The 13512-nt window shown below is 36.5% G+C and overlaps 1 protein-coding gene across 1 annotated transcript; it reads right to left on the reverse strand.

Annotated features, from left to right (window-relative positions):
• Positions 1-3207: 3207 nt before the first annotated feature.
• LOC149540458 (uncharacterized) lies at positions 3208-5076 on the reverse strand. Its single transcript, XM_089802686.1, has 2 exons — positions 5042-5076; positions 3208-4910 (listed from the first exon to the last, which is right to left on the reverse strand). Exon 2 carries the CDS (start codon positions 4438-4440, stop codon positions 3208-3210), a length of 1233 nt encoding a protein of 410 aa, XP_089658812.1. The 5' UTR covers positions 4441-4910; positions 5042-5076.
• Between the last annotated feature and the right edge of the window lie 8436 nt (positions 5077-13512).

The following is a 13512-nucleotide window of genomic DNA, read 5'->3' on the forward strand; positions in this document are numbered from 1 at the left end:
TATCCTACATGACTTCTCACACCAAGCGCATGGTATAAAAGGACATTCGTTATCATTTATTTCAACATCAATTTGAAATAAACATGTTATGTTGAATGACTGCCTTTGGCATTATTGGTTGTACACATTTAAAGAAAGATCAGACATAGCACCCATGTTGCAAGAATTATTCGATCATATCAGGCATGGTGGCATTTCTAGAATTTCATAAGCCTATTAGCAAATCGGAAACATCAAATCTCACTTTAAGCAATAATTAGATTTGATTGCAAGCATTGAAGGATTATATTAGAAACAACATTAATATAGTTGTATTGCCATTAGCAATAAATAAGGATTAGATATTGCATGTTATCAAAGTCATACTAGTGACAACAATTTGCATTGGTAGAAGCAATACCATTACATCTCCATTGCATATAGTTTATATTGACATAATTGACATAGCAAGGATCATTCCACTAAGTGCAAGAAGTATCAATTCTTTTTAGCATATATATAATTGTATATATCAGAGATAGCAAGTGAAATTGTTCATTGTTATTTTCCACACAATTATATTCATAGCGTCCATTACATAGTTCAATTGTGAACTCAAATCTTCTAAGTTTAGGGATTGCAGTAATTATCTTATAATGAAATTAAATCTGCCAATCAATTATCGTTGACATAAATGAAATTAAAATGTTGAAATCACTTATAAAATATACTATGGTAAATGTTGTCTGATGACCCATAGCCATTTCTATCCTAGCTTTGATAATGCTTATTTGGACCACCTTCATACCAAGGAATTGAAAAACCCAAATCCATCTACCTCTCATCTTCTCATCCCAATAAGTCATCTTTTCTGCCACTTTTATTTGGAAGGGTCTAAAGCCTAATCAATTCATCATCTGCATATCTTGAAATCATAATGCTCCAAAGAAAAGAATGATGTGCTTGAATAATGCACACTATTTCTTTAACCCACTTTATTTGGATGCCAATTGCTTGCATCACCAAGTTCAGGTAGTGTAACTTGTAAAGTGCCAAAAATATGTGCTCATATCTTGCCTCAACTGATGTAGAGTCTACAACCTTAATCCACCAAAATCTTCTTAAGTGCCTAGTAGCACCCAACCCACTGCAAGATGCCAAGCAAGGTTAACAGCCTTTATCCACCAAAATCTTCTTAAGTGCCTAGTAGCACCCAACCCACTGCAAGATGCCAAGCAAGGTTACCAGCCTTTACCCAATGCTGACTCTGTCTCTCCAAGTGGACTCCACTTCTCTAAGGTCTTACCCCCTCTCTAGGGCTCTTAGCAAACTTGGGTCAAAATTAAGGCTTTAGGGACACTAGCTCTCAACTGGTCCAAATATGGCAAATTAGGCAACATGTTTTCAAGGCTTCAAACGAAGATTGGTTTTGTAATTCCTAGTCCTATATACCTTAGTTTTTATTGAATACAGATAGAAGAACTCCACCACTTAACCTTTGATTCAAATATGACCCCATTTTCCAACAAGATTATCTAATATGAATCCTAAAATCTCTTCCCATGATAGTGGTTGGCTTTGACATGATTTATGCTAAGTTCATTTTTGTGTATACAGGTTGGAATGGAGCATTGGGCTCACTGGGTTCACCAAAAATTCTAGCATGGTGCTCTCTGGAATATCCACGAGGTATGAAATTAATGCTATTGTAGTTTGAGCTAAAGTGGATGAAAAAATGATCTTCAACCCTAAAATTCCACTATAACAAAAAAAAAAAGGTTTACTTACTCTTTTCTAATCAAACATTCACTTAGTTTTGCAGTCTTGTCACAGGCCTAGCGATGGACCTTTTGAAATAAACAATATATTTACCATCCTCAATTCCATCCTTGCCAATGTCTTACTAACATACGGACTCTACTGCAAAGACCTTGTGCCAAGTCTTTGTTTTGGTGCTGTATGGACTAACCCTTACCTTGTCTTCTATATTTTTATGAATTCAATCTTGGAAAACGGTGCAATAATGTTAAGGATCCTGAGATGATATAGCATCTACTCATACAGGCCAAGGATCGGTTGCCACTTACTAGAAAGACCTTTTAGCTTGCATTCAGGAAAAGAAGTTTATTTGTCTCTTCCTTTGCACAAGTTACCTTAACTGTTTACTAATTTCTTTATAACCAATACATGAACTTGTCCTCATAGCAATTTCTTAAATGTTTTTCATATTCAAATTTGATCTATTGCATTGTAATATTCCAATTTTCTTCTTGCATTTTGTTCCCAGTGAATCTAAAGAATACTTGGCCAAGGAGAACTCATATGCATATGTACATGTTTATAATTTCAGAATCGCTTTACAGCATAAGCTGTAGTAATTGCTCATGATATTGTTGTTTTAAACCTTTCCTTTTAGGAAGGACTTGTAGTTCCACGTTTTGGTTACTACCTTTTATTTTTTATATTAGAATAGTTTAATCACTGGATATAATCAGTTGAGCTGGATATATTCAACAGAAAAGTATGTCAGGAGGTCAACAACAGGTTCATCTTCTATAGTGTTATCTTGGTTGAACGAAAATTTTCAAATCATCTACATAAACCCATATTAAGGCTATGTTAATTGAATAATGTTGGCTTTTATTTGGTAGTAAAAAAGAAAAAGAAAGCTCATTTCAAACTGCCAAACAATAGCATGTTTACCTAGAGATCGGCTTCACTTGAGAAGGGTTGATCAAAATCATGCAGCAAACGAACATTACCTTTTGCTCCAAAACTTGCAACCACTAACTATCCTACTTCTAATTGTGACATTGCTTTACATATGGTAATGAGAGCTTCAAGTGCCATATGACCACACTGACTTTCTGACATGCTTCGAGAATCATCAAGTGCTAAAACAACCTGGTATTGTCATTTATTGGGCTTTGTGCGATGTAGCCAGATCTTATCTTTTCGAAACTGATTGGCAATATAAGGAATGACTTGAAATATGCAATGCATAGAAAATTCCAGAATACTTTAAATTGCAATAAAGAAAAATTATATAAATGTAATGTCTCACATCACTTACAAAAGAACGAACAAATTGATTTTCTTACCTTTTTCATATTAATACGCTTCCCAGTTTGGTAATCACCTTCAAGCCTGCTTGCTAAGGTTGGTTCCATGATCAATCTTAGCTGCTCTGTCAAGTCTTGTGAAAGCCTTGTAGTAAGTTGGTCATACTTAATTTGCCCAAACTACTAAAGCATTTTCAGAAGCATTGTGATGTTCCTTGAATATCATCTCAATGTCCTTCCTCAATTTTTTGTTATCTTCCTCAGTCCAAGAAGAGTCACTAATTGTTGACACATTATTTGGGTATAGATTTTTATGTTGATGTTGTCTTTCAATTGACACAAAACTTCCAAGTTGATCCCTTGCTTGATTTTCGTGATCTAAAGCCATGTCAACATTCACACTTTTTGTTGAAAATGATGATTCATTTCCAATAACTGTATCATGCTCTATCTTTGATTTATTCTTCATGATTTTAAGAATCTTCTCTAAGACAGGGTTATCTTCTGCTTCTATTTCTTCAGTCTCATTTAAAAAGTATGAATTCTCCATCACACTAACATCTTCCTCCATAATTGAATTGTTTGTATTTAGGTTCTGGTCAAGTTGATCAACAGTAGCAGTTTCTAGTGCTTGGGCATGACCTTGATCTCCTTCACACACAAATTGAAACTCCTCTCCCCCATCCATGTCCAACTCATCCACTTGCTTAGAAGATTCATCTCTATTAGGATCTTGTGATGCCATATCTGATATTTTTACCCTCTCTTTCCAGTCTTTCAAGGCATTGCCAATGCTACGAAAAGGATTGGCACTCATTCTTTCTAAAGATTGCAAATGTCTTTCAGATGATGCAGGTACATTAGGATCAGGCATGCCTTCCTTTCCATTATCAAGAAATGATGATGGCAACTCAGTAGTTGCTACACTTAACGCACCTCCAATATAACTATGTCCATCTGCATGACTATCTTCAAGAATAATATCATTTTGAACCTCAGAAATAATGTTGTTTTCTAATCCTTGATTTGTTTTATGATAATCATTTCTTTTTGCCATATTTGGAATATGTTGAAAATCTGGAAGATTCTGAGAAGCCCCAACTTGGGAGGAACTTTCATAATCTTCAACTGATTGTTCAACTCCTCCAGATGAATTTTCTTTAATTTCATCATTTTCAATATGTTCATCTTGTTTTTGCTCCATAGAATCATTTTCAACTTGCTTGCAATCTTCCATGTAAGAGTCTTCTTTTGTTGATTCCCCATCTTGCATATTATTTTCAGTGGTCATATCATCGAGGCATGAATCAGATTCATCCTTAGCCTCATCTGAACCTTCGGGCTCATCCACCTCCATATCATCATTAAGTTTGAATTCCTCCTCCACATCGGGTTGCATCCCTGTAGGTTCTGAATATGCATCATCTTAGTTCATGGTTAACCCCTCAGGAATGTCAGTCACATCAGCACCTGAATTGTCAGGAATTTCCATGTCATCATTTTCAACACCTTCCTTGTCATCCTTATTTTGTTGGCTTGTTTCACCATCATCCATATCCTGCTTTGCTCTAAGCTCCACACAATCTACACCCGTCTGCTGCACAGAAGATCCTCTTTCATATGCTCTTTTTTATTTTGTGGTTGAACATCATCCTCTTTGTTCCATAGCTATTCATCAACCATCTTGTCATCCTCACCTGTCTCCCCCATAGTTGAATCCAAATTTACATCCTCATCATTCTCCCCACTATCATCCCCTAAATCCTCGCTAACATTGTACATATCACTTGCAGAAAAGTCTTGCTCCATTTCTATGCCTTTATCATATTCACTAGGACCTTTTGCAGATGTAGAAGGTTCCTCACTTGGCTGAGACATGAAATGAAAAGGATGGTAATTAAAAATCCTACATGCTAAATGAATGGACCATAAAAATGAAGCCTTAGATATATGTGACAAAACTAAGCATAGCAATAAAAACCAAAGTGTATAATAAATACCTTGTCAAAACTGCCAAGAAGTTGATCCTCGTCTTGGATCTAATCACTTACATCCTTGGCACCTTCACCCTCTCCCATGCCTGTTCCAGTAGCATCTTCAAACTTGAGATTATCTCCCTCATTCTCAAGATCTTCTTTAGTTACACAGAAACCATCAGTATACAATGCTACAAAGATGTTTGAGAGGATATAATCCAATTTCACTACCTACACAAACACAAATCAAAGGTGTAATATATGATCGGAGACATAATATATGACATTATAGACATGCCATAAAAACAAAAACAAAAATTGAAAATCTAGAAAATCTAGAAGGTCAAATCAAAATCCCTTCTCAAAATAGTTGGCTAATTAAGGACCAGCAAACTGAATAGAATGCCTATCGGGGAACAAAAAAGAACTTACTGTCTTATGCATGTTTACATAATCAAAATAAAAAAGGACTGCCTTTCCAGCACTTATGATCATATGCACAAATAAATATAAACTGCCTAACATTTTTTCTGTGGAGATACAAAGCTCGTTTTTTATCTTGAGCTCCACAGTTGATGAATTTAACCTAAAAAAAAGATAACATTGGAGGAATGAGAAATATGAAGAATATAAAGTGAATGAATCAACTGCACACCAATAACATATGAAACATGACAAAAAATTATTAAATAGAACAGGAGAATCGTCTTACAGCAGCTGAAATTGTTTCAAAAAGTGTCCTCTATATGGTACCCAAGCGAAGGTTTGATATTTGTTGGCTAAACAGGGATTCCCATGTTTTCAAATTTCCTCCGAGATCCATATTCTCAACTGCCAAAGAAGACACTTGCGTATGAGACAAACCATGATCTCCCACTCTATCATTCAATTTCTTGATATTTTGCACTGCAATCATGATTGCTGAAATAGATCTTTCATGAGATTCTTGAAAACAGGTATTCAGTTCATTGATGTTGCAAGAGAGCCTTTCAGTATCATTAATGTATTCATGAAACAAATAAAATCAAAAAGCATACAGCTACTAAAATGTTTTTGGTCAATTGTAAAAATTAAGATCATTTTAGAAATCATGAGGGATATTGGTGCATCTATCTTATAATGATCTTACTCAATATTTTAATCTATCAGTGAATCCAACAGATTGGAATGAAAGGATTGTTATTCATGCAAATCTTTAGCCCTTCTAGACTAAAGATTCGTCCAAACACAGTTCAAAAGCTCTGGCAGCCAAAAGTTGTGAAAAATCAAACTATTGCAGTCACTGATTATTAATCTCGTATCACAAATGATTATTAAACTGCTGAAAATAAATTCCCAGCTAATATCGAAGAATAACACAACTGCAACTTCACTTATAAAATACGGAAAGAAATGCGCAACACAATGAACACAATATTTTCGGACAAATTGTCCCTGGAAAAACCCCTAAGGGAAAACCAGTTCTATAGATGAGAAATTATATTAAACTTCAGCAAATCAAGAGATACAAAATTCCTTGCCTCACACTGGCAGAACTCCGACAACCTCCTAATTTCTCCCGCTGATATTTCTCACTGCTATCCCTGCGCTAACACTGCGCCCTTGCTAACACTGCAAGACTGTTTGCTAACACTGCAAACTGCTTCACAAAAGCTTCTCACTGTGCCCTTGCTAACACTGCAAGACTGTTTGCTAACACTGCAAACTGCTTCTCCAAAGCTTCATTGCTAACACTGCAAGACTGTTTGCTAACACTGCAAACTGCTTCTCCAAAGCTTCTTCACTATGCCCTTGCTAACACTGCAAGACTGTTTGCTAACATTACAAACTGCTTTTCCAAAGCTTCATTGGTAACACTACAAGACTGTTTGCTAACACTGCAAACTGCTTCTCCAAAGCTTCTTTTTGTGCCCTTGCTAACACTGCAAGACTGTTTGCTAACACTGCAAACTGCTTCACCAAAGCTTCTATGTTGTGCCCTTGCTAACACTGCAAGACTATTTGCTAACACTGCAAACTGCTTCACGAAAGCTTCTTTACTATGCCCTTGCTTTGGTCTTGGAGCTTCTATTGGCTGCTCATTCTGATCATCTGCTGGCAAATCTCTGGATCTCTTGAATGCCTTGTCCTCCATGAACTTGACATCCCGTCTGACAATAACTCTTTTAGTCCCCGGAATGAAAATCCTGTATGCCTTTGAGGTCTCACTGTACCCAATAAAGTACCCCCTCTCTGCAGTCTGATCTAACTTTGTACGTGTATCTCCAGGAATATGACAATATGCCAAACTCCCAAATATCCTGAAGTGACTAACATCTGGCTTCTTCCCTTTGAAAGCATCCTCTGGTGTCATCTTCCCTAGCACCTTGTGTGGAACTCTATTCTGAATGTAGACTGTTGTATTACACGCCTCTGCCCATAAGTAACGGGGCATGTCCTGGTCATGTAGCATAGCTCTTGCTGCCTCCGATATAGAACGGTTCTTCCTCTCAGCAACTCCATTCTGCTATGGATTGTAAGGAACAGTCCATTCTCTCTTGATTCCTTCTCTGGTGCAGAACTCCTGGAAGACATTTCCTTTGTACTCGCCTCCATTGTCTGACCGAAGAACCTTTATCTTCTTTCCTGTCAAGTTCTCCACAAGAGCCTTGAACTCTTGGAATCGACTGAAAACCTCATCTTTAGTCTTCAAGAAGTATATCCAGGTCTTTCTAGAGAAGTCATCAATAAAAGTAACATAGTACTCATATCCTCTGAGAGATTTCGTTGACATTGGTCCACAAACATCTGAATGTACTAGATCAAGAACACCCTTAGATCTGGTGTCACTCCTTGGAAAAGATGCTTTCGCAAACTTCCCCAACACACATCGTCATGCTCTGTGCTCACCTCTGGAACACCTGTCACGGTCTCACGAAGCAATCTAAGTTCTCCATGATGAATATGGCCCAACCTCCTATGCCATAGCTCTCCAAGATCTCTAGGATTATTGTTGCTCATAAGTGCCTTAGGAGTATCAAACTGCAATCTATAAATGCAACCACTCCTAACTCCAATAGTTATGGGTGATTTCCAATCCTTGTGCTTAATCAACACATGTGTCCCTCTAAAGAGTACATTATACCCCCTATCCTGAAGAACAGATACAGAAATCAAATTCATACCTAAGCCCGGCACATATAACACATCATGAAGAGGAATTATCTTTCCATTCTCCCTCTGAAACTGAACAATCCCTTTCCCAACAGGGTTGAGTTTGGACAAGTTTCCCATAGAAATCTGGATGTTGGTGTCCTCCTCCTTGTAACTGGAGAAGTACTCTCTAACTCCTGTCATATGAAATGACGCCCCACTATCTATATACCAAACACACTGTGAGGTTGAGCTAACCATACAAGCTATGAGTGCAAACTTATCTTCCATTCTGCTGGAGAGTTCTTCTGCCACCTGCTTCTTACCCTTTTTCCTCTCTGGGCAATCACTGACATAGTGGCCAAACTCGTGACATCCAAAGCACTTGACCTTAGAAAGGTCCTTCTTCTTCTTTTCACTTTGTGAATTTGATCCTTTGCTAGATCCCTTCTTTGCTTTCCCTTTACCCGCTAGGGCAACGTTCTCTTGTTCCACCTCATTTTTCTGACTCTTGTTGGCCCCATTGACAAGACTTAGTCTAAACTCCTCTTGAGTGAAATCAGTCCATAGTCGATCCCAACTCGGTAAAGTATCTCGTCCACTGAAAACTTGAACAAAGACACTCCATTGTTTAGTAAACCCATTTAGGGCTATTCTCACTAGCTCATCATCACTAGGCCTATCTCCAATAGCTGCTAACTCATCCTTGACAAGTCTGAGCCTGGTGAGGTAACTTGTGACGTCTTCTCCCTGATTCATCCGGGTATTCTTTAGCTTCTCTCTGAGAATCAACTTCCTGTTAGTGGTAGCATTCTGGTACAGATTTAGAATGGCGTCCCACATCTTCTTTGTTGTATCTAGCTCCGAGATATGTGGAACATTATGATCCTTGACACCATCAAGGATAATCCTCCTTGCTTTGGCATCGTCCTTCCTATATGCTGCAAGCTGTGTTGCATCCGTTGGTACAGGTACACCACTGGTAGCATAATCCTTGATACCATTCTCTTCCAACAATAAAGAAATTCTGGCCTTCCAGACACCAAAATTTGAGGCACCATCCAATCTATCCTGATCTCTCAAACCAGCTGAAGCCATCTCAAGGGTTTAAAGCAATAATAAATCTAAAGAGATCAAAATTTCTTTCCTAGGGCAAAACTCTTCTACCCTTAACAATTCTCTGATACCATGTGAAAAATCAAACTATTGCAGTCACTGATTATTAATCTCCTATTACAAATGATTATTAAACTGCTGAAAATAAATTCCCAGCTAATATCGAAGAATAACACAACTGCAACTTCACTTATAAAATACGGAAAGAAATGCGCAACACAATGAACACAATATTTTCGGACAAATTGTCCCTGGAAAAACCCCTAAGGGAAAACTAGTTCTACAGATGAGAAATTATATTAAACTTCAGCAAATCAAGAGATACAAAATTCCTTGCCTCACAAAAGTGACAGAGGGAAAATGGTATATTTCAAGTTTGTAACATATAAAACACAGAATCAAGTATTTTGTAACAGAATGAAATATATAAATTAACTGATAAAGAGAATGATAGTTTTCTTTCAACAGTGGTACTTCTTAGATACTCGAGAAGATTAAAAGGATAATAAATTATATTTCCCAAAATGTTAGGTTCCTTGAGTCACTTGGAATGGTATGGGTGGAACAATGTTCAGTATAACATTTTCCATTACAAGCATCCTCATTTTCGACTCAGAAGCTTGATAGATGCTCCACAAAGAACAATTGATATTATTTCCACTTTCCAAAACTAATGGATTTTACTTAACACTTCCGAAGACTATATTTCCATGGTCTCACTGAAGAGAGAGGTGAGATACTGTTCAAACAAGCACCTTCAATCACAAGGACATAAGTGGCTCCTTCAATCTACATTGAATGATGTAATTATAGAAATTGATCTTCAGATACTTCATAAAGGAGTTATCTTTGCTTATATTGATCATGATGTTCTCCAACTTTATGGAGAACCTCAAATTTATTTGCAATAAATGTCATATCATAAACTACAGGATGCCGGGTAAACTTCTTATAAACTGCAGGGCGCCGAGTAAACTTTTTGACGTAACTGGTAGCGCTGGTGCGACACGCCCACCGATACCACAGGAACGGGAGAGACTAGAACCCGTGACCAACCCCCCTGGAACAGGGAAGATTTAGCCAACCAAGCTAGGGCCCCCGCCCTCATTCAGAAAATTTTGATAAAGAAGAAATTTTGAAATTATAGCAGCCCACGGGAAAGGTGTGTTTTCAAGTGTTGTTCGTGCAAAGGATCTCAAGGCTGGGAAGGGAGAGCCTGAAGAGATTGCAATTAAAATTATTCGAAATAATGAGACAATGTGAGTGCTTATTTCCACTTTTAGACTATCAATTTCAGTTACTGATTTGGTCCTGGTCACCTGTGATTTATGTCAATCCTTTGCTCCACAGGTATAAAGCAGGACAAGAAGAACTAATAATATTGAAAAAATTTGCTGGTGCTGACCCTGAAGATAAACGCCACTGTGTCAGATTTCTTTCCAGCTTTAAGTATAGGAATCATCTTTGTTTAGCACATGAATCTTCGAGAGGTTCTTAAGAAGTTTGGTCGTAAGATTGATCTTAAATTGACTACAGTGCAAGCGTATGCAATACAATTGTTTATTGCTTTAAAGCATCTAAGCTTATTTGAGCTTTATCTTGGAAAGGTTCTTTTCCCAGGATGATATGCTTAGACTTCACATGGAGCTGAAGGGTCCCTTCCCAACGAAGATGTTAAGGAAGGTGAGAACCCTACTACATTTAAATGAGCTAACATTTCCTCTTTTCACCTATTAGAATTAAATAATTTTTAATTTTCTGAATTGCCCTCCAATATTGATTAAATAATTTCAGTTATTTGATTAATTCACACATTATTTCTTTTGTTATTTAATTCCTTATTCTCTCCAAAAGTAATAAAATTAATATTTAATTATTTCTCCAACAGTGCTTGTGAGTTATAATTAATGAGTTAATTAATTTAATTTTGCTGATAAATCTACCTTGGCACTTCATTTCCTAATATTAACTCCTACCCTGTCACAATTTTTCTCATCCACTGATTCTCCTAAATTATCTCCATTGCTGATCAAATATCAAGTGAAGCATATAAAATAAAACACTCCAACTCATTATTCCTTGACATATCCTTGATCATTATTGGGAGAGCAACATTATTTACAACCACTATCTAATATCTACTATCATATAGCTATCCTATCTATTTATTAACTTTGAACATTATCATCACTAGATCAAGTTATCATATAATCATTGTGCTATCATGATTATGCTACTTCGAAGGGAAATCCACTTATCAAGCATTAAAGAAAATATCAAAGAAGCAATGGAGCAAACTAGGTCCTTTCTATGATATAATTGCTTATTATTTTTTAAGTTTGTGCATAAATATTAGACTTTATTAAGTGAGCTTGATTGTAATATGATTCTTGAATTGCATTGTTCCTATTTTACATGATTCACATTTTCATCAGTCACAAAGTTTTTTGCAGCCCATGTGATGGCACACAATGGAGCAGTTGTGTATGAGAAAGACTTCGCAAATTTCTAAAGGTATTGAATTGCCCCTACGAAGCTTGTAGTCTTGATTATGGCTATGGGCTTTTGCCAATTCATCATGACCTTTGTCTTTGAGGGATGAGTTCTGATTTCACCATTTCTTGTCATGTGTCCCATGGTATAGACTACTTACAAATTTCTCATGTTAAATCACATTTTTTAAAATAGTTTTCACTCATTCTTGTTATTCTGCAGGATAAGGATTCCCTGTCCATTCCAATAGGGAGCGCCCATATTTGATGCAGGACAAGCATTTGCAATGATGGTTGTTGCTTTTGTCTCAGTCATTGAGGTTAGCTTGTCAAATTCCAAATTCTAGTCTTCATATTTAGTTGTTTTTGTAGTTGTTGACTACTTTGTTAATTATCCATATGCTGCAAAGTGTATTGATTGTTGTGCTTTGAATTGGCAGTCTAGTGGTGCATTTTATGTTGTGTCAAGGTACGCAAGTGCCATGACTCCTGCTTCATCTATCCTAAGCCGAGTTATAGGTTGGCAGGTGAGGAGTGGACTTTTTCTTTTTTACTTCTCTCGTTCCTCTTTTCCTTGTGTCTGGACATTAGCATTATTAGAGGAAGGTTAGGGAGGAGATCTAATAGGTATTTTTGCAAGGAATTGGAATCTTGTTGGATGGGATGTTTGGAACTCTAAATGGGTCCACTGTATCAATGTAAGAAGCCTGGCACTTTCAACTGCTCCTTGGCCCTCATGAAAAAGGACTAATTCAGAACTCTAAATTGTGTGTTTTCTGCATGCAGTGAGAATTTTGGTCTTTTGGCATTGACACGAGTTGGAAGTCATAGGGTGATACAGATAGCAGTAGGATTTATGATATTCTTCTCTATTCTTGGTGATAATCATCTTCAGCTGGGCTCTCTATTCTCTATAGTATTTGGATATTATATTTTAAACCTGATAATTTACATAGCTGATTTTGAGCTTTTGTTATTCTAGACAAATTTGGAGCAATCTTTGCCTCCATTCCAATATCTATTGTTGCTTCTTTATATTGCCTTTTATTTGCTTATGTTGGTATGTATGAGCAACACATATTTCCATTATGCTACAATGTCAATCAAGTTTCAACTATTTACTCATTTCACTGTCTTGGTTTTTGCAATTTATGAGAAAGCCTTAGATAAGCTTATGATTAGTTTGCACAAATTAATACTTGTAGTCGGAAAAATGGTAACTCCATGTTGTTTTCTGAGTTTTTGTGATTTTGATGAGTAGCTATTGGAGGGATTAGCTTTCTCCAATATTGCAATCTAAATAGTTTCAGGACAATTTTTATCCTGGGTTTCTCTTTGTTTTTGGGCTTATCTGTACCTCAGTATTTCAATGAGTTCATAGTTGCTTACAGAGTATTTTTAGATGTCATCTTGATTCAAAACTCTCAAGATGCACATGTTGTGCACAGCTAGCTTAATTTGGAAAGTGTAATTATAAAGCTGCAATGGTAAATCTTTAATTATTCATGCTTTTGATAGAATTGAACCAATGAGCATTTATTTTGGAACCCTCCTGAAAGAGGGATCAATTCAATTTTCCGAATCTCTCCTTTTCTTAGATGGAGGAGTGCAGTAAAAACTATTGTATTTTTTACTAGAAAGTAAAAATTGTGACAACTTTAACTTATTTTTAATATTTACCCTTTTTTTGTTCAAAATGATAATCTTTGCAATATTCTTGGTTGTTGGAATGGCACTGAACATTTTTTTAAATTG

Source organism: Cupressus sempervirens, chromosome 9 (genome assembly GCF_028749045.1).
Source record: "Cupressus sempervirens isolate cs-2001-9-10 chromosome 9, ASM2874904v1, whole genome shotgun sequence".
NCBI classification, from domain to species: Eukaryota; Viridiplantae; Streptophyta; class Pinopsida; order Cupressales; family Cupressaceae; genus Cupressus; species Cupressus sempervirens.

Excerpts from the sequence above, each read along its gene's own strand:
- LOC149540458 (XM_089802686.1), bottom strand. The coding sequence starts at position 4,440 with ATGCAACCCGATGTGGAGGAGGAATTCAAACTTAATGATGATATGGAG.